The following is a 23,772-nucleotide window of genomic DNA, read 5'->3' on the forward strand; positions in this document are numbered from 1 at the left end:
TGAGATATACACCTCATAGTGTATATACACTGAGATATACACCTCAGAGTGTATATATACTGAGATATACACCTCAGAGTGTATATATACTGAGATATACACCTCAGAGTGTATATATACTGAGATATACACCTCATAGTGTATATACACTGAGATATACACCTCAGTGTATATACACTGAGATATACACCTCATAGTGTATATACACTGAGATATACACCTCATAGTGTATATACACTGAGATATACACCTCAGAGTGTATATATACTGAGATATACACCTCAGAGTGTATACATACTGAGATATACACCTCAGAGTGTATATGTACTGAGATATACACCTCAGAGTGTTTATATACTGAGATATACACCTCATAGTGTATATACACTGAGATATACACCTCAGAGTGCATATATACTGAGATACACACTTCAGAGTGTATATATACTGAGATATACACCTCATAGTGTATATACACTGGGATATACACCTCAGAGTGTATATATACTGAGATATACACCTCAGAGTGTACATATACTGAGATATACACTTCAGAGTGTATATATACTGAGATATACACCTCAGAGTGTATATTTCCTTAGATATACACCTCAGAGTGTATATATACTGAGATATACACTTCAGAGTGTATATATAATAAGATATACACCTCAGAGTGTATATATACTGAGATATACACCTCAGAGTGTATATTTGCTGAGATATACACCTCATAGTGTATATACTCTGAGATATACACCTCAGAGTGTATATACACTGAGATATACACCTCATAGTGTATATACACTGAGATATACACCTCAGAGTGTATATATACTGAGATATACACCTCATAGTGTATATACACTGAGATATACACCTCAGAGTGTATATACACTGTGATATACACCTCATAGTGTATATCCACTGAGATATACACCTCAGAGTGTATATATACTGAGATATACACCTCAGAGTGTATCTATACTGAGATATACACCTCAGAGTGTATATACACTGAGATATACACTTCAGAGTGCATATATACTGAGATATACACCTCAGAGTGTATATGCACTGAGATATACACCTCATAGTGTATATACACTGAGATATACACCTCATAGTGTATACATACTGAGATACACACCTCAGAGTGTATACATACTGAGATATACACCTCAGAGTGCATATATACTGAGATATACACCTCAGAGTGTATATGCACTGAGATATACACCTCATAGTGTATATACACTGAGATATACACCTCAGAGTGTATATACACTGAGATATACACCTCATAGTGTATATATACTGAGATATACACCTCAGAGTGTATATATACTGAGATATACACCTCAGAGTGTATATATACTGAGATATACACCTCAGAGTGTATATATACTGAGATATACACCTCAGAGTGTATATATACTGAGATATACACCTCAGAGTGTATATATACTGAGATATACACCTCATAGTGTATATATACTGAGATATACACCTCAGAGTGTATATATACTGAGATATACACCTCAGAGTGTATATATACTGAGATATACACCTCATAGTGTATATATACTGAGATATACACCTCAGAGTGTATATACACTGAGATATACACTTCAGAAGGTATATACACTGAGATATGCACATCACAGTATATATACACAGCTATGCACCTCACAGTGTATATACACTGAGGTATACACTTCACAATGTATATACACTAAGATATACACCTCACAGTGTATATGCACTGAGACGTACACCTCACAGTGTACATACACTGAGGTATGCACTTGTCAGTATATTCACACATTAAGTCTTATAAGTCAAGATTTACACGCGATGAATGATAACAATGAAGGTGAGGATAGTGAGAGAGAGAACCGCAGGGGGACCGGCAGCCTCAGAGTTACACAAGTCGTAGTTACAGTAGACTGACGTAGAGAAGCCGAAGTCAGCAGGAATTTCACCATCATCGTGAATGACCTTGTCACAGTCCAGTACACTGTCAACTGTGGGGAGAATGGGGGATGGGGTATTATTACACCAGGGTCATTAAGACTGGTTTGTTGGTTAATGGGGTTTAAAATCTATCTACTACACCAGGGTCATTAAGACTGGTTTGTTGATTAATGGGGGTTTAAAGTCTACTACACCAGGGTCATTAAGACTGGTTTGTTGGTTAATGGGGTTTAAAGTCTATCTACTACACCAGGGTTATTAAGACTGGTTTGTTGGTTAATGGGGTTTAAAGTTTATCTACTACACCAGGGTTATTAAGACTGGTTGGTTGGTTAATGGAGTTTAAAGTCTCTCTACTACACCAGGGTTATTAACACTGGTTTGTTGGTTAATGGGGTTTAAAGTTTATCTACTACACCAGGGTTATTAAGACTGGTTGGTTGGTTAATGGAGTTTAAAGTCTCTCTACTACACCAGGGTTATTAAGTATGGTTAAGTAATACTTACAACCACGGTTAATCTGGGCGTAGCAAGATCCACCACAATCAGCAATCCTCTTCTCATAGCACTGAACCGCATCACCTGCAGGACATCCAAACTCTAGAACATCCCAGCTGTCTAATCTTGAGGTATTACACTTATTTCTCTTATAATCTATATGTAAGGAGGTTGGAAGTACATTGTCTACATTCTGATAGACCAATGAGAGTGGTGGTAGTGGTGGTGGTAGTGGTGGTAGTGGTGGTAGTAGTGGTGGTAGTAGTGGTGGTAGTAGTGGATCAAGTCATGGCTCACCAACAGGAAGCAGAGAGTGTTCATAAATGGGGTTAAATCCGAGTGGGGATCTGTAACAAGTGGTGTTCCACAGGGATCTGTAACAAGTGGTGTTCCACAGGGATCTGTAACAAGTGGTGTTCCACAGGGATCTGTAACAAGTGGTGTTCCACAGGGATCTGTAACAAGTGGTGTTCCACAGGGATCTGTAACAAGTGGTGTTCCACAAGGATCTGTAACAAGTGGTGTTCCACAGGGATCTGTAACAAGTGGTGTTCCACAAGGATCTGTAACAAGTGGTGTTCCACAGGGATCAGTCTTAGGCCCGTTGTTGTTAATATACATTAATGACCTTGACGAGGGAATTACTAGTGATATGAGCAAATTCGCCGATGACACAAAGATAGGTAGGATAATTAATTCAAACGTAGATGTTAGGGAACTTCAGGAGGATTTAGACAAACTCTGTTCGTGGTCAGAAAAGTGGCAGATGCAGTTCAATGTAGATAAATGCAAGGTTCTGAAGCTTGGGAGTGCCCATAACACTAGTACTTATAAGTTAAATGATGTAGAACTTAGCCATACAGATTGCGAAAAGGACTTGGGGGTTATGGTGAGCAGCAACCTTAAACCAAGACAGCAATGCCTAAGTGTACGTAATAAGGCAAACAGATTACTGGGATTTATATCAAGAAGTGTAAGCAACAGAAGTCCAGAGGTCATACTGCAGCTTTATACATCATTAGTAAGGCCTCACCTAGATTATGCAGCTCAATTCTGGTCTCCATATTACAGAATGGACATAAATTCGTTAAAAAACATTCAGCGTAGGATGACTAAATTAATACATAGCATTAGAAACCTTCCTTATGAAGAAAGATTGAAGACTCTTAAATTACATTCACTTGTTAGATGAAGAATGAGGGAGACAGGATCGAAGTGTATAAGTGGAAGATAGGTATTAATAAAGAGCATATTAATAAGGTCTTGAGGATATCTCTCCAAGAGAGAACCCGCAGTAATGGATTTAAATTAGTTAAGTTTAGATATCGAAAGGATATAATAAAGTATTGGTTTAGAAATAGGGTAGTTGATGAGTGGAACAGCCTGCCTAGTTATTGAGTGGAACTGCCTGCCTAGTTGATGAGTGGAACTGCCTGCCTAGTTATTGAGTGGAACAGCCTGCCTAGTTGATGAGTGGAACTGCCTGCCTAGTTGATGAGTGGAACAGCCTGCCTAGTTATTGAGTGGAACAGCCTGCCTAGTTGATGAGTGGAACAGCCTGCCTAGTTGATGAGTGGAACAGCCTGCCCAGTTGATGAGTGGAACAGCCTGCCTAGTTGATGAGTGGAGCAGCCTGCCTAGTTGATGAGTGGAACTGCCTGCCTAGTTGATGAGTGGAACAGACTGCCCAGTTGATGAGTGGAACAGCCTGCCTGTTACACCTGGGGCCATGTCTATGGGTCTGTTTTGGCCACTTTTCGTAACAAGATGTCGAATCCAGCTCTCGTCTAGTTGTCCTTACACACACGTCAATTTAATATGTGGATTTTCATTAGGAGACTGATCCGACTAAATAAAAAGTGATCTTTATTTTAAAAGAATCCATATAAAACTTAGTATATGATACAAAGTTCTCTCTCTCTCTCTCTCTTGTAGTGTTATACATAAAAGTTCACGTTGTCTGGGACTAAGTAATCTTCTAGAGCGGGGGAATGTATTAAAGGCTGCGTGTCTGAATGTGCTCAGAAGAGTATGAACAAACTCTGAGAGTGTGTGGAAACCTACTCTGAGCAAGGGCTGAGAACCTACTCTGAGCAAGGACTGAGAAGCTACTCTGAGCAAGGACTGAGAAGCTACTCTGAGCAAGGGCTGAGAACCTGCTCTGAGCAAGGACTGAGAAGCTACTCTGAGCAAGGGCTGAGAACCTGCTCTGAGCAAGGACTGAGAACCTACTCAGAGCAAGGACTGAGAACCTACTCTGAGCAAGGGCTGAGAACCTACTCTGAGCAAGGGCTGAGAACCTAGTCTGAGCAAGGGCTGAGAACCTGCTCTGAGCAAGGGCTGAGAACCTACTCTGAGCAAGGACTGAGAAGCTACTCTGAGCAAGGGCTGAGAACCTGCTCTGAGCAAGGACTGAGAACCTACTCTGAGCAAGGACTGAGAAGCTACTCTGAGCAAGGGCTGAGAACCTACTCTGAGCAAGGACTGAGAAGCTACTCTGAGCAAGGGCTGAGAACCTACTCTGAGCAAGGGCTGAGAACCTGCTCTGAGCAAGGACTGAGAACCTACTCTGAGCAAGGACTGAGAAGCTACTCTGAGCAAGGGCTGAGAACCTACTCTGAGCAAGGACTGAGAAGCTACTCTGAGCAAGGGCTGAGAACCTACTCTGAGCAAGGGCTGAGAACCTACTCTGAGCAAGGACTGAGAAGCTACTCTGAGCAAGGACTGAGAAGCTACTCTGAGCAAGGGCTGAGAACCTACTCAGAGCAAGGGCTGAGAACCTACTCAGAGCAAGGGCTGAGAACCTACTCTTAGCAAGGGCTGAGAACCTACTCTGAGCAAGGGCTGAGAACCTACTCTGAGCAAGGGCTGAGAACCTACTCTGAGCAAGGACTGAGAACCTACTCAGAGCAAGGGCTGAGAACCTACTCAGAGCAAGGACTGAGAACCTACTCAGAGCAAGGGCTGAGAACCTACTCTGAGCAAGGGCTGAGAACCTACTCTGAGCAAGGACTGAGAACCTACTCAGAGCAAGGGCTGAGAACCTACTCAGAGCAAGGACTGAGAACCTACTCAGAGCAAGGGCTGAGAACCTACTCTTAGCAAGGGCTGAGAACCTACTCAGAGCAAGGGCTGAGAACCTACTCAGAGCAAGGGCTGAGAACCTACTCTGAGCAAGGGCTGAGAACCTACTCTGAGCAAGGGCTGAGAACCTACTCTGAGCAAGGGCTGAGAACCTACTCTGAGCAAGGGCTGAGAACCTACTCTGAGCAAGGGCTGAGAACCTACTCTGAGCAAGGACTGAGAAGCTACTCTTAGCAAGGGCTGAGAACCTACTCTGAGCAAGGGCTGAGAACCTACTCTGAGCAAGGGCTGAGAACCTACTCTGAGCAAGGACTGAGAACCTACTCAGAGCAAGGGCTGAGAACCTACTCAGAGCAAGGACTGAGAACCTACTCAGAGCAAGGGCTGAGAACCTACTCTGAGCAAGGGCTGAGAACCTACTCTGAGCAAGGACTGAGAACCTACTCAGAGCAAGGGCTGAGAACCTACTCAGAGCAAGGACTGAGAACCTACTCAGAGCAAGGGCTGAGAACCTACTCTGAGCAAGGGCTGAGAACCTACTCAGAGCAAGGGCTGAGAACCTACTCAGAGCAAGGGCTGAGAACCTACTCTGAGCAAGGGCTGGGAACCTACTCTGAGCAAGGGCTGAGAACCTACTCTGAGCAAGGGCTGGGAACCTACTCTGAGCAAGGGCTGAGAACCTACTCTGAGCAAGGGCTGAGAACCTACTCTGAGCAAGGGCTGAGAACCTACTCTGAGCAAGGGCTGTAAACCTACTGCCGGTACCACTGAGTGGTAAGCCGACGTCACGTTGGTCACGTGACTGAGGGAGACTTAAGTACCTGAAGTGCTAACCGGCACTTACACTAGTGGTTTCCCACTACATGACAATATTAACAACTGAAAGACACAAATATGTACAGTAAACAATGACCACTCCAATCCTTGAAGTAATGACATTATGTCTGGAACACTAAATCTAACCTAAAGACTCCTTGGCAGGTACATCTAATTCCTGATTGTACATCCTGCCACGGAATGTACACCTTACATTGTACATCCTGCCACGGAATGTACACCTTACATTGTACATCCTGCCACGGAATGTACACCTTACATTATACATCCTGCCACGGAATGTACACCTTACATTGTACATCCTGCCACGGAATGTACACCTTACATTGTACATTACATTGTACATCCTGCCACGGAATGTACACCTTACATTGTACATCCTGCCACGGAATGTACACCTTACATTGTACATCCTGCCACGGAATGTACACCTTACATTGTACATCCTGCCCCGGAATGTACACCTTACATTGTACATCCTGCCACGGAATGTACACCTTACATTGTACATCCTGCCACGGAATGTACACCTTACATTGTACATCCTGCCACGGAATGTACACCTTACATTGTACATCCTGCCACGGGATGTACACCTTACATTGTACATCCTGCCACGGAATGTACACCTTACATTGTTCATCCTGCCACGGAATGTACACCTTACATTGTACATCCTGCCACGGAATGTACACCTTACCACGGAATGTACACCTTACATTGTACATCCTGCCACGGAATGTACACCTTACATTGTACATCCTGCCACGGAATGTACACTTTACATTGTACATTGTACATCCTGCCACGGAATGTACACCTTACATTGTACATCATCCTGCCAAGGAATGTACACCTTACATTGTACATCCTGCCATGGAATGTACACCTTACATTGTACATCCTGCCACGGAATGTACACCTTACATTGTACATCCTGCCATGGAATGTACACCTTACATTGTACATGCCATGGAATGTACACCTTACATTGTACATCCTGCCATGGAATGTACACCTTACATTGTACATCCTGCCACGGAATGTACACCTTACATTGTACATCCTGCCATGGAATGTACACCTTACATTGTACATCCTGCCATGGAATGTACACCTTACATTGTACATCCTGCCACGGAATGTACACCTTACATTGTACATCCTGCCACGGAATGTACACCTTACATTGTACATCATGCCACGGAAAGTACACCTTACATTGTACATCCTGCCACGGAATGTACACCTTACATTGTACATCCTGCCACGGAATGTACACCTTACATTGTACATCCTGCCACGGAATGTACACCTTACATTGTACATCCTGCCATGGAATGTACACCTTACATTGTACATCCTGCCACGGAATGTACACCTTACATTGTACATCCTGCCATGGAATGTACACCTTACATTGTACATCCTGCCACGGAATGTACACCTTACATTGTACATCATGCCACGGAAAGTACACCTTACATTGTACATCATGCCACGGAAAGTACACCTTACATTGTACATCCTGCCACGGAATGTACACCTTACATTGTACATCCTGCCATGGAATGTACACCTTACATTGTACATCCTGCCACGGAATGTACACCTTACATTGTACATCATGCCACGGAAAGTACACCTTACATTGTACATCCTGCCATGGAATGTACACCTTACATTGTACATCCTGCCACGGAATGTACACCTTACATTGTACATCCTGCCACGGAATGTACACCTTACATTGTACATCCTGCCACGGAATGTACACCTTACATTCTGAAAACACTACCCCCCCCCCTTCTTGCATGTCAAGCCACCTGACACGTAACAATCTTTATATGTAACTGTATATTGTATGAAATACTTTCATTATTCCATATTGAACAACATAATACGTTCAGTATCACTCAATGTATTGATATAATATAAAATTCAATACTACATGATTCATGTACAACGTATATCTACTAAACACCCAAACATATCACCTTCTCCAGGAAGGTATAAATATATACATATGTTACAAACACTTTACAACACAACCAGTCAAACTACACAAACCTAATACTATGTCATCCATCAATTACCCTATAATATATATCAGTTCAATGGTAACCTAAACCTACGGGCTCTATAGAGCTCCCATGAAAAAACAATATGTATTAAGAAAACAGGATAAGTCAAGCTTTCTAAAAATATTTCGCCCATATCATTAAAACCAGTACTAAGATGTAAGTCTGTTATCACAAAACATAACAGTGCACGACCTTCACACGTCGATAAATACTGAAGCCTTCCTACCACACGCAATACTTCATGTGTATATATATATTTCACATTCACACAGTGCTCCCACATTGTCATTTCATTACACACATACCAATAATTTCGTTGCAGATATATAATATTCCATCACATTACGACGTCTGTCGTCCTTTGTCATTAGCATAATTAATAATTAAATTGAAGAACTTGTATCGTTCACAACACACAACCCGCTCATCACACAGTCAAAGGCACTTATATCTCAGTACTATATTCATTCTCTTCCACACTAAACCCTTTCACACTGTCCTTATGGGGAAGCCAGCCCGCCGCGACCCCTTACATTGCACGTAAATCCCATAAATCCCTCAACCTAAAACTCCGATAACCCTCAGTAAAAGCAGTCTCCCAACTCCCTCCATAAATTTCCCTATTACGACACTTAGTCCTGTAAAATGTCGCAGCTAACACCTTTATCCTCTCATCCACGCCCACCTCCCTCATGGCCCATGACGTATATATAAAATCCGTGACCAAATACGCCACTGCATTCTCCACCATCTTACTCACCCCACCTATATCCAAACTTAAAGCCCGCAACACCTGCAACCCTCCCCCACCCACTAACCTGAACACCTTTCCTAACCAGACCCGCACAACTTCTATACAGTCACAAAAATATACTGCATGAAAAATTGTCTCCATGCTTCCACACGCTCTACATTCCCCTCCCTCCCTTATCCTCCTATTGAATAGGACAACCCCAGACGGCAAAATCCCATGTAAAAATCTAAACATTACCTCCCGAACACCCGGTTTTACACGTAATTGTTTTAGACGCGTCCATATTTCGTTCCAGGCATACATAGGGTATGCTCCTTCAACAGCAGCCACCACTGACCTACTTTCCACTCCTTCGAGGACCCGCAATTTAACACACGACGGGCCCCTCACTGTCATTAATAACCTCAACATGGCCTCACCAACTATTAAATCCCTACCCCCCCCCCCACCACCGTTGCATATCCTTACGTACTCGCACAAGTCCACCTCCCCTCCCGCCCCCCTCCCTTATATAACTTCGTTTTAGGTACACGCTCATCATCCTTTTTTCCAGAGGTAAAAGTCCCAGCCCTCCTCGACTGACCAGAAGTGTTAACACCGCTCTACTTAACCATTCGCAGCCCGATCCCCATATAAACCTAAAAAACCCATGTTGTAAACGTTTCACCTCACGTCTCATCAGCGGGTACATGACAACGACATGCCATATCTTGCTGTACAATAGCACGTTCATCACTTTTACTCTTTGATGCAGCGTTAGTTGCGCCGCCCTCAAACCACCAAGTCTTTTCAATACTCCATCCACTATTCGCACCGAATTCACCTCTTGAGCCACCTGTGTATTTCTCACATAAATTATCCCACATATCATTAGTTGATCCACCACCTTCCACCCACCCCCTACCACCTCATCCCCATTTGTACTATCCCTTAGGTCTAGAAACTTAGTCTTCTCAACATTAATTTTCATACCTGAAGCCTCCCCAAACACATCCACCACCTTACCCACCCTAAGCAAGTCTCTATTACCTCTCACCAAAACAGTCGTGTCATCCACATAACCTACGATACCAGCCCCCCTCTCCCCGGTCAGTACCCTCCCCAACTCCCGCAACACACCTCCGAATGGCCCTATAAAATGGATCCTGTATACATGCAAACAATATTTGTGATAGTGGGCAGCCTTGGCGCAGTCCCCGTCGCATCTGTATTTTAACTCCTAGCCTCCCGTTAACCTGCACCCTCATCGACGCCCCCTGATACAATAATTTTGCCCAAGATATTATTTCTTCCCCAAAACCTTGCCAATGCATGAATCTCCATAATGCTTCCCTTTCTACACTATCATAAGCAGCCTTCCAATCTAACGCCAATACACCTCCATCACCCAACTCTCCCCGTTTCTCTATAAATTCTCGAATCATGCCATGCCCTTCATACATCGACCTTCCTGGCACCCCATATTGCCCCCTGTCAATTACCTTGCCTATTACCCTCTTGATATTGTTCCCTAATATTCTCGCAAACAACTTATAATCTCCACACATAAGCGAAAGTGCCCGATAATCCATTACCGTTGACTCCTCCCCTTTCAGTATCAACACCACAACGGCCGTCCGTTGCTGCTCTCTCATTACCTCAGCCACCTTAAGTATGTTAAACAGCCTTACTAAAAAAAACCTCAGAACCCCCCAATTCTTTACGTAGAAATCATTTGGCAGTCCATCTATACCCGGCGCCTTTCCCAAGCTCACTCCTGATAACGCCTGCCAAATCTCACACTCCGTAATCGGCCCACCTAATGCCACCCGATCTTGATCATCAAGCTCACACTGCACATACTCTCCCATTTTCCCCAATGCCACTTCACGGATGCCCATGCTTTGCGTATATGACTTAACCAAGCATCTACATATCCACTCATACCCTTTGTCGTTACCAATGCTTGACTCGCTCTATACCCTTTCATCCCTACATGTACGTTTAACCCCATCATCTCCGTCGTTACTCTCCTCTTTCTCTGGCCTCTTAACACGCAAGTCGATGGCCGATCACCCCATAGCACTTCTTCCAATCCTCCCATAATTCATGCACCATCAAAACGCTCGTTTTGCAATACCCTAATACTCTCCTTTAAACTCTCAATGTCCTGCACTGGATAGCTTGCTCCTCCTCGTGCATAACAGTCATGCAGCTGCCCTTCAAGATATCTTTGAAACCCATACTTTAACCGATTATATTCCCTCCCACGACAAATATAATATTCTCTGATACGACTTTTAGCCACCGAATCCCACCAATTTACCAGTTCATCATCCCCCGGCATCTCATCCACCAACCATTCCCACAATTGCGCAAAAGACTGACAACATTCCTCACCCTGCAAAAGCTTCACATTTAACTTCCAATAACCTTGACCCCTTCTAGGCAATCCCTCCCATTCTAGGTCCACCATTACTCTTCTGTGATCCGAAAAAACCGCATCCACCACACGCACTCAGCTCACTATTACTGTTCGGGGCACATACAAGCGATCCAGTCTAGCCGCATATCCACGTCTAACAAAAGTATGTTCTACAACCCCACCCCCTCCAACATCCATTAACCCCACTCCATTTAATAATTCCCCCAAAATTTCCAAACAGTATCCTGCCCCTCTAGGTTCCACATCCTTACGCCTTATCACACAATTCCAATCGCCACCAATTACAGCTACACCCAGCAAAGCACGCAAATAATATACTAGGACATCCTTCACAAATTTATTCTTAATACGCACATCTCCCTCTGCCGGACCATACACACACACCAAACTCATCTGTACCCTACCCCACCACCCATCTACACGAATCACCCTCCCCTCCCCACCCTCACAATGCCTCACTACGAACGGGCTAGTTTCCCTTACCAGGATGGCAACTCCTCCTTTCAACCTTATCGCATGCTCCACATACACATTATACCCATTCACCTTCAACTCATAACCTGGTCTGTAGTTGTGTTCCTGCACGAACACCACATCAACACTATTGCACACCAAATATTCACTAAACCATACACACTTTCTCTCTGATCTCAATCCATTAATGTTCAATGTCATGCACTTGAAGCTTACAGAGTGGTTTTCCTTCTTGACCCTGGTACTGTCTTGCCACCAGATCGTTTTGTGACACCTCGGTCCCTCTCCCCCCCCCCTTTAGAAACGCTCTTAACCAACTCCTGCCCCTTAGGGCTGCTGTGTCCTCTCTGCGTAACTTCCGCCCAGGACTTTTTGCCAGTGCACTGAGCAGGCTTGATCACGTCCTCGGAGTCAGATAGCGCAGCAGTGCGCTTCTGTGATGCTCCCTCTGCTTGCATCATGTCGTCTGTTACATTGTCCCGGTGGACCTCCACCTCCACCACTTGCATCAAAATATTCTTATCACACTGCACAGACCGCAGATCCTGTTCCACGCCCTGATCCACAGCAGACCCAAGAACTATGTCTGGACTCCCAACCTTCCCAATACTCTTGTCAGCCAATAACACATTTAAAGCCATGGTTAATGAGTCTTCCACATCACTATCACTCGCAGTCAGGGTGTTCTCTTCCAACACCTGAGCTGCGTTCAATGAAGGGGTGTCCCCCCCTCGTCACACCTGCTGACTCCATCTCCTCCGCTCTCTCGACCTCCTCACTCCAGGACCCACCTTGTGTAGGCAGAGCCACATAAAGCAAATCTTGCTCCTCACCCTTCTCTACTGCTGTATGTCGTTGCCGTTGTTCCATGTTGCCACGCCTCCTTCCACACAGAGCCGCTAGGTGATCATATGACCCACACAACCGACAGGTCCGGCGTTGCCCAGCATATGTCACAAACACCTGGGTCCAAAATTCTGGCAGCACTACTTATGATGGAATAGGGTAATGTAACATCATCTTCAGAGAATACGTTCCTTCGAGTATCCCTGCATATGGCCCAGTAGCCCACTTCCCAACAGTGGCTATATGTACTGTACCATATTTGCCCATCGCAAGACAGATGTCAGAATCATCTGCATCTAATGGCACATTTCTAATCTTAACCCATGTGTAATGGCGAGAAACGTCGTGAAGTCGCACGGTCACAGTGGAGTTAACTGTCAAAGTAACCTCCTGGTACTTGTCTACCACCACCTCATACACACTTGCCAAGTTAAACTTGACAAAGATCCTCGTCGTGCCATTCAGCGCTACTCCACATATCTCCTCGTTAGCAATACCATATGTATCTCGTATGATTGCAGGTAGTAGCAGGTCCATAGAAGTTCCTGTCACAGCCCCACGGATAAGCTCAACACAGACTGTGTTTATGCGTCTCCGGCTGGCTTGCACCATGCTGTGAAAATATAACTGCCACTAATCAACGCCAGGGGCAGCAGCAGCGCATGTCCTCACTACTCAAAGGTTGAGAGATGAAATGAGGTAGCTCACCTGAAAACAGCAGAGGGGTGCAGAGCACAACCGCACTCTACCGTGGTCACGCAGCGAAATGCGAGACTTAAGTACCTGAAGTGCTAACCGGTACTTACACTAGTGGTTTCCCACTACATGACAATATTAAGAACTGCTAACAAATCATATTATAATACAATATTAACATTACCATATTCTATTATAAAATATGACGGGAATGGAAAATTTTATAGGGGTGATTACTTGTACGTACCTCAACATTACATGCATACGAGTAATCTCCTTGGGAGACAGCAACTATATTGTTTACCGTAGTCACCCTGTGTAGACATGTGAGAAAACTTAACCACCTCTGGTCACTGCAGGTGGCCCCTCGACCCTCACAATCTTATCCATATCTATCCGAGACAAGTATAAATTGGGTAGCACCCTCAAGTATGGCGCTACTAACTAATTGTGGACTGTATAGATTATATTAGTTTAACTGAATGAAGGGGGGTAGGTTACACATGGATATATCCATCAAGGAAAAACACTTGTACATAATCCCACCACTTACCAGATATTCTCTGGTGGTCACTTGATATGGCTGGATCACCCATAACCTATCCAATTAAAACATACCTAACTGGCCAGTATCAGTCTGCTATAACTAGAAAGGTTACTTAACTGTGGGTGATTGATGCTCCTTATTTCCTCTATTCACCATCTCTTTTCGATGTCCTGCAACACCGACACGGTTCTTATTCCAGCAGGACGAGGTATCCATTGGTTTGGCCCAGTTTAGAAGTCGTGATTCCATAAAACTTCGCTACCCTCGGGATGAGAACCACGCGTTCAGTCGGAGCAGGGCGATTTATTTCACTTCCAGCATTCTCTTAACTTAATGTTATTATCACTGATTACATTACCATTCACAAGACGATTTAACGTCTCATAATTATTATACACATTAGAGGTCACTCCATTAAGATCTGAGACCGATGAGTGAGGATTAACTCATGAGTAATTTCCCCTGGACACATTCCATGGCGGCGCACCCGTCACCCCCGGTCCTACTATTATCCACTCATTTTACCACTTTATTACGGTGGTCACGTAAATCACGTTCCCTCACTCTTCACCAGGAACAGTTACGACACTTCCTATTAGGAAGTGAGGCCTATATTAATCCTTAGGCCGTTGTGAACGACAATTTCCTGATCTCATGTTTCACAGCTTCCTCACTACATTCAACACACTGCCGCCACCTCGTGCCCCAGCTCGACCTATACCCCCGCACATCTGCGCAGGCGCAGCGGGAACTCAGTTGGTTCCATTCAAAATACAAATACATTTTGACCCAAATCAACACATTAAACACTTATTAGGCACTATAGCTTCGGAAATTAAATAATTTCCACACTGCGGCCGGGCGGAAGTCGTTGTTAGACGACTTAAATTGCGTCTTCCTCCAAGAGACGATTCCAGCCCTCACTAGATTGTGCTGCTGTTTTCCTAGTGGGTCTTACTACAATTTCTTGCATTACTCGGTCAGAGTCTTCAATATCACTCGTGTCACTTTCCCTTAGATTTCCATCTGCACTGGATTGAACACCATTTAATTCTAAGGGAATTAATTTATTAATGGTACGCAAACTTTCCTGACCACGACACAACACTTTGACGTTTCTGACAACACCTTGTGCATCTGGGTATAATGTAACTACCTTGCCCAGAGGCCACAATGTTCGATGTTGTTCAATATCAATTAACACAATGTCACCTGGTTGAATGTTCTGTTGGTTTACTGCCTCTGGCGCACCATAAAAGTGTTCACGTAGTGTAAGAAGATATTCTTTATGCCACGCATCGGACCAATGAGTAATTACCTTATTTAACATCTTGAACTTATCACTCAACACAGTCACATTATTGTAATCCTCATCACTTCCCTCGGGATTATCTCTATAGATAGATGCAGCTTCTAACCTTCGTCCGCATATTAGGTGAGAGGGAGTCAGGATCTCCACGTCAGGAGTGTCGCTCATGTATGACAGAGGGCGATTGTTTACCCAATTCTCTGCCTCCACCAACACTGCACGGAATTCCTCCAAATTAATTATCTTCCTGTGTAGCACCTTACGAAGACATCTTTTCACTGTACCTATCATTCTTTCGTATAGTCCTCCCTGCCAAGGGGCTCTGGGAGTAATAAATTTCCAGACACACCCTCGCTGGGTCAACAAAGACTGTACATCATCACTCTTATTTAATTCCATCAAGTGTTGAGCACCCACTACAAAATTGGTGGCATTATCTGAGATCATCAATCTTGGACAGGATCTCCTAGCTGCAAATTTCCGGAACAGCTGTACGAACTGTTCTGCAGACAAGTCCTGAGCCACTTCTAGATGAACAGCCCTAGTAGCTGTACAAGTAAATAGACATACATACACCTTCAAGGGAACACCATCTGAAGTACCTGTTAAAATGATTGGCCCACTATAGTCCACTCCGGTCACATCAAATGGTTTTATCAACTGCACGCATTCCTTGGGCAATGGTAGAGAACCTGGGTACATGTAGGTTCTGGCATCCACCCGGCGACATATTACACTCGACTTGATAACCCTTTTTACACTTTGCCGTCCTTGTGGAATCCAGAAGGTTTCCCGAATACAGTTTAAGGTATCCTGTAACCCACCGTGCATCACGTTATTATGGGCATTAAAGACAATCAAGGTTGTCAGGTAATGAGTTTTGGGCAGCAAGATAGAGTGCTTAGCATATTCCCCCAATTCAGCATTTTGTAACCTGCCTCTGCACCTAATTACATCATCCTCTAAATACAGCCCCAGCTTTTCTATTATTGAGCCTTTCACAATTTTTCCGTCCATCATTAATTTAATCTCATCCCTGTAGGTTTCTTCTTGTACCCTCTGTAGCCAGTATTTCAGGGGATGGGGAAAATTATGTGAGATATTCATCTTACTTATAAATTTAAACACTAACCTTGTCACGCTAATCAGCTTGGGTAAGGAAGAATACCTATTCATGTCAATGGCTAAGGAGGGACTACTGACTGGAGCGGTGCTCACCGTAATTTCGACAGGAACAATATGTGCCTTTTGCACTGGCCAGTTAATTTTGTCCACCAGCCAACTTGGCCCTTTAAACCACGATAAAGCACTCACAAATTTTTCATAAGTCAAGCCTCGAGACAAGAAGTCAGCCGGATTCTCGTCACCAGGAATGTGATTAAAGGTTAACATATGTTGACCCAAACTGTTATATTTGTCCTGCATTTGATTGATTTCGGCGACTCTGTTTTGTACATACACAATCTTACTGTTACCATTACGAATCCATTGTAAGGATACCTCGTTATCAGACCAAATTACGGTGTCGCTGATATTTATCTCTCACAATTTATTTCTTATATAATTGGCTAATTTGACACCTACATAAATAGCCGTTAATTCCAACTGAGGTAAGGTACGTGATTTGATTGGAGCCACCTTAGCCTTAGACATAACAAGAGAAATGGCACTATTACATTGAAGGTAAGCGACTGCTCCATATGCAAATTTCGAAGCATCGCAAAAATGTGGAGTACATTTTCTCCATCTTGACTGGCCACATTACGTGGGAACTCCAACATTGGTAATTTTACATATTCACCTATTAGTTCTTCCCACCTTTCAACAAATTCCTCAGGTAGGGTTTCATCCCAAGCACACTTAAGCTTCCATGCTTCTTGTATCAACAATTTTCCTCTTATGGTAAGTGGGGACACTAAGCCTAGTGGATCGAAGCATTTTGAAACTTCCACAAGTAAGACTTGGGCATGCTGTAGTTATTAGACTTTAACGATAACAAGTCTCTCTGTGTGTCCCAAGTCAGTCCCAGCACATTACTATATTTAGACACTTCAACTCCAGGGTTGTCTTTATTTATTTGAGCCCTTAATTAAACTGGACGAATTACTGTTCCATTCCCTCAGGGGCATATTTGCACCTTGCATTATTTCATTAGCCCCTTCATATATGCTCATTTGTTCCTCTTCAGTAGACGTCACCCCCAGGAAGTTGTCCACATAAAATTGTTTACCCATTACTCCACTCAGTGGACCACCCGTACACTTAAGGTGTGCATTTATCGTTGCCTGGAGTAGGAACGGACTGGAGGTAGCACCAAACAATACACTCCTGAAGCGAAAAGTCTTCAGGGGACTAAGTGGGTCACTAGGATTCTCGGGCCATAAGAACCTTGTGCAATCCCGGTCAGCCTCCTGCAGACCCACTCTCAGGAAAGCTTTACTTATGTCTGCCGTAAAGGCATAATTCTTAACCCTGAAGTTTAATAATATGTCTCCCAGATTTTTCCGTCAACGACGGACCTGTCATCAAACAGTCATTCAAACTAGGTACATTTTTGTTACTCCTAGCACTACAATTAAACATAATCCTCAGAGGAATGGTCTTAGAATCCTTCTTCACTCCGTGATGTGGCAAATAGTGACCATAAATCTGGGCTTGCTCGGGAGGTACCTCCTCTATGAATTTATTATTTAACTGCTCATTAATTATATCATCATAAGCAGTCAACAGTTCTGGTGTCTTGCTCAGTTCGTGGAGCTGAGCCTTTAATTGTCCATACGCCATCCGGTAATTAGTTGGTAGGTCTGGATGGTTCAGCTTCCACGGAAGTCTCACCCAGTATTGTCCAGATTCAAATTTAACATCCTTCTGGTATTGTTCTTGAATAAAGGAATCATCTGGACTTTCTTCATTTACATTGATCCCTATGCTGTCCAATTCCCATAATTTATACACAGGTTCAACTTCATCCTCTATTGAAGTATATTTATACTGGGGTGATATTTCATGAGTAAGACACACCGTAACTGTATTTATGGCTTCCTCCAGTCATTCATTATCAGTACGAGGAAGCCTGCCATACATCACGAGACCTCCTGCGGTCCTTAGAAGGGTGACTCCGCATTTCTTTGTCATACCCTTTACAAAGGTGGCATAATGGTCACTACCTATCAAAATATCTATTGGCCCCACAGAATCATTATTTTCGCCAGAAGGTGCCAAATTTACCTTACTTGAAAGCCTTTCAGTAGCGTTACCAAGCCCTGTTGTAGATATTTTCTCTGGGAGCCTATCCACAATTACGGCATTAATACGTTTTCTCTCATTGCCCAGCCTGACAGTTACATAAACAGTGTCGTATGACTGGGCCTTCTTATTCGAGAGAAAGCCAGATAACTTGAGTATAGCAGGATCTCCCATTTGTACCTTCATCCCATTAAGGCAATTACGTTTTATGAAGATACGTTGTGATCCCTGATCCAGTAATGCTGTTACAGCTTTGGATTTACGCCGTTTATCATTAATCACCACATCCAACACAGGTAAAGCTACCTCAGCTAGGCCATCATTACCGACATTAGGGTTATTATCACTATCAGTACTATTGTTACCATCATTACCATTAGATCCGCCCTTACACATAGCTATGTGGTGTCTTCCCTTGTTACACTGATAATAATGGTGCAAGTTAGCACGGCAATCTCTTACATTATGATTTCCTAGACACCTGATACATCTAGCAAGCTCTTCCAATCTTTCCACTTTAACATCCCATGAATTATACACATTACAGTTCTTAGAGAAATGAGTACCGTTGCAGAAGATACAATCTCTCCTTTCTTTGCCTGACCTCTTATCAACTGGGCTACCCTTATTGTGGTACTTCCTCTTGCTTTGATGTGGAGAACCACTATTACTGCCCCCTGTCACTTGATATGTGCCTACGTAACCCCGTTTAGTAGGTGACTTATGATTATTGATATTGGGATAAAGTTTCCTTTTGTGGAACTTGACAGGTGCACTGGGGTCTGTAGACGTGGTATTCCTAGAGATAATGGGTTGGCTGATCTGCAGTTGGACAATTAGCTCCTGCAGGCCCATTCTTATTTCTTCCAACCCGAAGTAACCCTTGTGATATCTGTTAGATAGCCACTCTACTGTCTTGTGGTTCAATTTATTCTGAATCAAGGCACTCAACAACCACTCTGCTCCCTCCAGATCATATTTATTACTCAAGGTCTTAAGAGTGCTTTCTAGCTTGATCCTAAATTGCTGTAAGCTGTTGCGGTTGTGATCTGGAGTCTTCAAACTAGCCAAATTAGCTACTAGATCCAGCCTACTTTGCTCCAAGTTACCGTAAGTGACCTCCAACAAGTCAACTGCCTCACTATAGGAGTCATCTACATTTGGGAATGCTTGTATGAGAACATGCGCATCTCCCCTTACTTGTCCCTTTAAATAGCATAATTTGGTAACACTTGCAAGATCACTCCTATCATGTACGATTGCTTTAAAGATAGACCAAAACTCCTCCCAGTTTTCTCCCGGGTTAAACACAGGCATGCATAATTCTGGGAGTTTTGGTAGACACCTCTGATTTTCCTTACTAGGTTGACCAACAACATTGTTTACACCCTTTACCTCCTCTAAAGCCTTAGTTTTGCAGGACACAATGTTGTCCTCCACTTCATAATATTGATCCAGCAGCCACTCCTTTTCAGCATCATCTGCACAATTCACCAGAAGATCGCTCTCACAGTCCTTATACCACAATTTATATGACTCATATCAATTTTCTAAGGCATCTAGGTGTAACTTTAATTTATCAGGGTTTACCGTTTCTTTTCACGTTAACTCCATACACTTGTTGTATGATTTAGTAACATGACCCGTCCGAGCTTGTAGTGACGCTTTCTTTGCTTTGGCATCCATGGACTTGCCAGCCGCACTAACTTCCTCAGACCCAGCCATGGTTAGGGAATTAATAATCACCAATTATACAACGTAAGTAGACACCTTGTGAGAGTAATTCTTGCACTTTACTCTTGTATAAATCCTAGCCACCCAGTGCTAGTAATTAATTGGGCTAATTGTCATCCACCACACGACCGATTAAATTTGTGTACCCTATACCCACTTTCTTCAATCAGTCACTTAATTATTAAGTAATTAATTCAATTAATTTTTCACTGATTGCATCCGGTTCAGGAAGGACCAACGGGCAGATATGGAAAATTTTATAGGGGTGATTACTTGTACGTACCTCAACATTACATGCATATGAGTAATCTCCTTGGGAGACAGCAACTATATTGTTTACCGTAGTCACCCCGTGTAGACATGTGAGAAACCTTAACCACCTCTGGTCACTGCAGGTGGCCCCTCGACCCTCACAATGTTATCCATATCTATCCGAGACCATTATAAATTGGGTAGCACCCTCAAGTACGGCGCTACTAATTAATTGTGGACTGTATAGATCATATTAGTTTAACTGAATGAAGGGGGGGGGGTAGGTTACACATGGATATATCCATCAAGGAAAAACACTTGTACATAATCCCACCACTTACCAGATATTCTCTGGTGGTCACTTGATGTGGCTGGATCACCCATAACCTATCCAATTAAAACATACCTAACTGGCCAGTATCAGTCTGCTATAACTAGAAAGGTTACTTAACTGTAGGTGATTGATGCTCCTTATTTCCTCCATTCACCATCTCTTTTCGATGTCCTGCTACACCGACACGGTTCTTATTCCAGCAGGACGAGGTATCCGTTGGTTTGTCCCAGTTTAGAAGTAATGATTCCATAAAACTTCGCTATCCTTGGGACGAGAACCACGCGTTCACTCGGAGATGGGCAATTTATTTCACTTCCCGCATTCTCTTAACTTAATGTTATTATCACTGGTTACATTACCATTCACAAGATGATTTAACATATCATAATTATTATACACATTAGAGGTCACTCCATTAAGATCTGAGACCGAAGATTGAGGATTAACTCACAGGTAATTTCCCCTGGACACATTCCATGGCGGCGCACCCATCACCCCCGGTCCTACTATTATCCACTCATTTTACCACTTTATTACGGTGGTCACGTAAATCACGTTCCCTCACTCTTCACCAGGAAGTTACAACACTTCCTATTAGGAAGTGAGGCCTATGTTAATCCTTAGGTCGCTGTGAACGCCAATTTCTTGATCCCATGTTTCACAGTTTCCTCACTACATTCAACACACTGCCGCCACCTCGTGCCCCAGCTCGACCTATACCCCCGCACATCTGCGCAGGCGCCGCGGGCACCCAGTTGGTTCCATACCAAAATACAAATACATTTTGACCCAAATCAACACATTAAACACTTATTAGACACTATAGCTTCAGAAATTAAATAATTTCCACATACAACATTAAGAACTGCTGACAAATCATAATATAATACAATATTAACATTAGCATATATATTATAAAATATAACGGGAATGACCATACTGGTAACACTGCCTAGTTGATGAGTGGAACAGCCTGCCTAGTTGATGAGTGGAACAGCCTGCCTAGTTGATGAGTGGAACAGCCTGCCCAGTTGATGAGTGGAACAGCCTGCCCAGTTGATGAGTGGAACAGCCTGCCTAGTTGATGAGTGGAACAGCCTGCCTAGTTGATGAGTGGAGCAGCCTGCCTAGTTGATGAGTGGAACAGCCTGCCTAGTTGATGAGTGGAACAGCCTGCCCAGTTGATGAGTGGAACAGCCTGCCCAGTTGATGAGTGGAACAGTCTGCCTAGTTGATGAGTGGAACAGCCTGCCTAGTTGATGAGTGGAACAGCCTGCCCAGTTGATGAGTGGAACAGTCTGCCCAGTTGATGAGTGGAACAGTCTGCCTAGTTGATGAGTGGAACAGCCTGCCTAGTTGATGAGTGGAACAGCCTGCCTAGTTGATGAGTGGAGCAGCCTGCCTAGTTGATGAGTGGAGCAGCCTGCCTAGTTGATGAGTGGAACAGCCTGCCCAGTTGATGAGTGGAACAGCCTGCCTAGTTGATGAGTGGAACAGCCTGCCTAGTTGATGAGTGGAACAGCCTGCCTAGTTGATGAGTGGAACAGTCTGCCTAGTTGATGAGTGGAACAGCCTGCCTAGTTGATGAGTGGAGCAGCCTGCCTAGTTGATGAGTGGAGCACCCTGCCTAGTTGATGAGTAGAACAGCCTGCCCAGTTGATGAGTGGAACAGCCTGCCTAGTTGATGAGTGGAACAGCCTGCCTAGTTGATGAGTGGAACAGCCTGCCTAGTTGATGAGTGGAACAGTCTGCCTAGTTGATGAGTGGAACAGCCTGCCCAGTTGATGAGTGGAACAGCCTGCCCAGTTGATGAGTGGAACAGCCTGCCCAGTTGATGAGTGGAACAGTCTGCCCAGTTGATGAGTGGAACAGTCTGCCTAGTTGATGAGTGGAACAGTCTGCCCAGTTGATGAGTGGAACAGTCTGCCCAGTTGATGAGTGGAACAGCCTGCCCAGTTGATGAGAGGAACAGCCTGCCCAGTTGATGAGTGGAACAGTCTGCCCAGTTGATGAGTGGAACAGTCTGCCTAGTTGATGAGTGGAACAGCCTGCCCAGTTGATGAGTGGAACAGCCTGCCCAGTTGATGAGTGGAACAGCCTGCCCAGTTGATGAGTGGAACAGCCTGCCTACTTGATGAGTGGAACAGCCTGCCTAGTTGATGAGTGGAACAGTCTGCCCAGTTGATGAGTGGAACAGCCTGCCCAGTTGATGAGTGGAACAGCCTGCCCAGTTGATGAGTGGAACAGCCTGCCTAGTTGATGAGTGGAACAGTCTGCCCAGTTGATGAGTGGAACAGCCTGCCCAGTTGATGAGTGGAACAGCCTGCCCAGTTGATGAGTGGAACAGCCTGCCCAGTTGATGAGTGGAACAGCCTGCCCAGTTGATGAGTGGAACAGTCTGCCCAGTTGATGAGTGGAACAGCCTGCCTAGTTGATGAGTGGAACAGCCTGCCCAGTTGATGAGTGGAACAGCCTGCCCAGTTGATGAGTGGAACAGCCTGCCCAGTTGATGAGTGGAACAGTCTGCCCAGTTGATGAGTGGAACAGCCTGCCCAGTTGATGAGTGGAACAGCCTGCCCAGTTGATGAGTGGAACAGTCTGCCCAGTTGATGAGTGGAACAGCCTGCCCAGTTGATGAGTGGAACAGCCTGCCCAGTTGATGAGTGGAACAGCCT

General features: G+C 44.1%; 1 protein-coding gene across 1 annotated transcript in view; it reads right to left on the reverse strand.

Annotated features, from left to right (window-relative positions):
- Positions 1-1,810: 1,810 nt before the first annotated feature.
- Positions 1,811-23,772, reverse strand: part of LOC138851277 (uncharacterized) — a 61,290-nt gene continuing 39,328 nt past the window's right edge. The window contains exons 2-3 of the mRNA XM_070080226.1: positions 2,485-2,559; positions 1,811-2,027 (exon numbers count right to left, since the gene is read on the reverse strand). Of these exons, the coding sequence (XP_069936327.1) occupies positions 1,849-2,027; positions 2,485-2,559 (254 nt within the window). The 3' untranslated portion in view covers positions 1,811-1,848. The remainder of the gene's footprint in view (positions 2,028-2,484; positions 2,560-23,772) is intronic.

Source organism: Cherax quadricarinatus, unplaced genomic scaffold (assembly GCF_038502225.1).
Source record: "Cherax quadricarinatus isolate ZL_2023a unplaced genomic scaffold, ASM3850222v1 Contig238, whole genome shotgun sequence".
Classification (NCBI taxonomy): Eukaryota; Metazoa; Arthropoda; class Malacostraca; order Decapoda; family Parastacidae; genus Cherax; species Cherax quadricarinatus.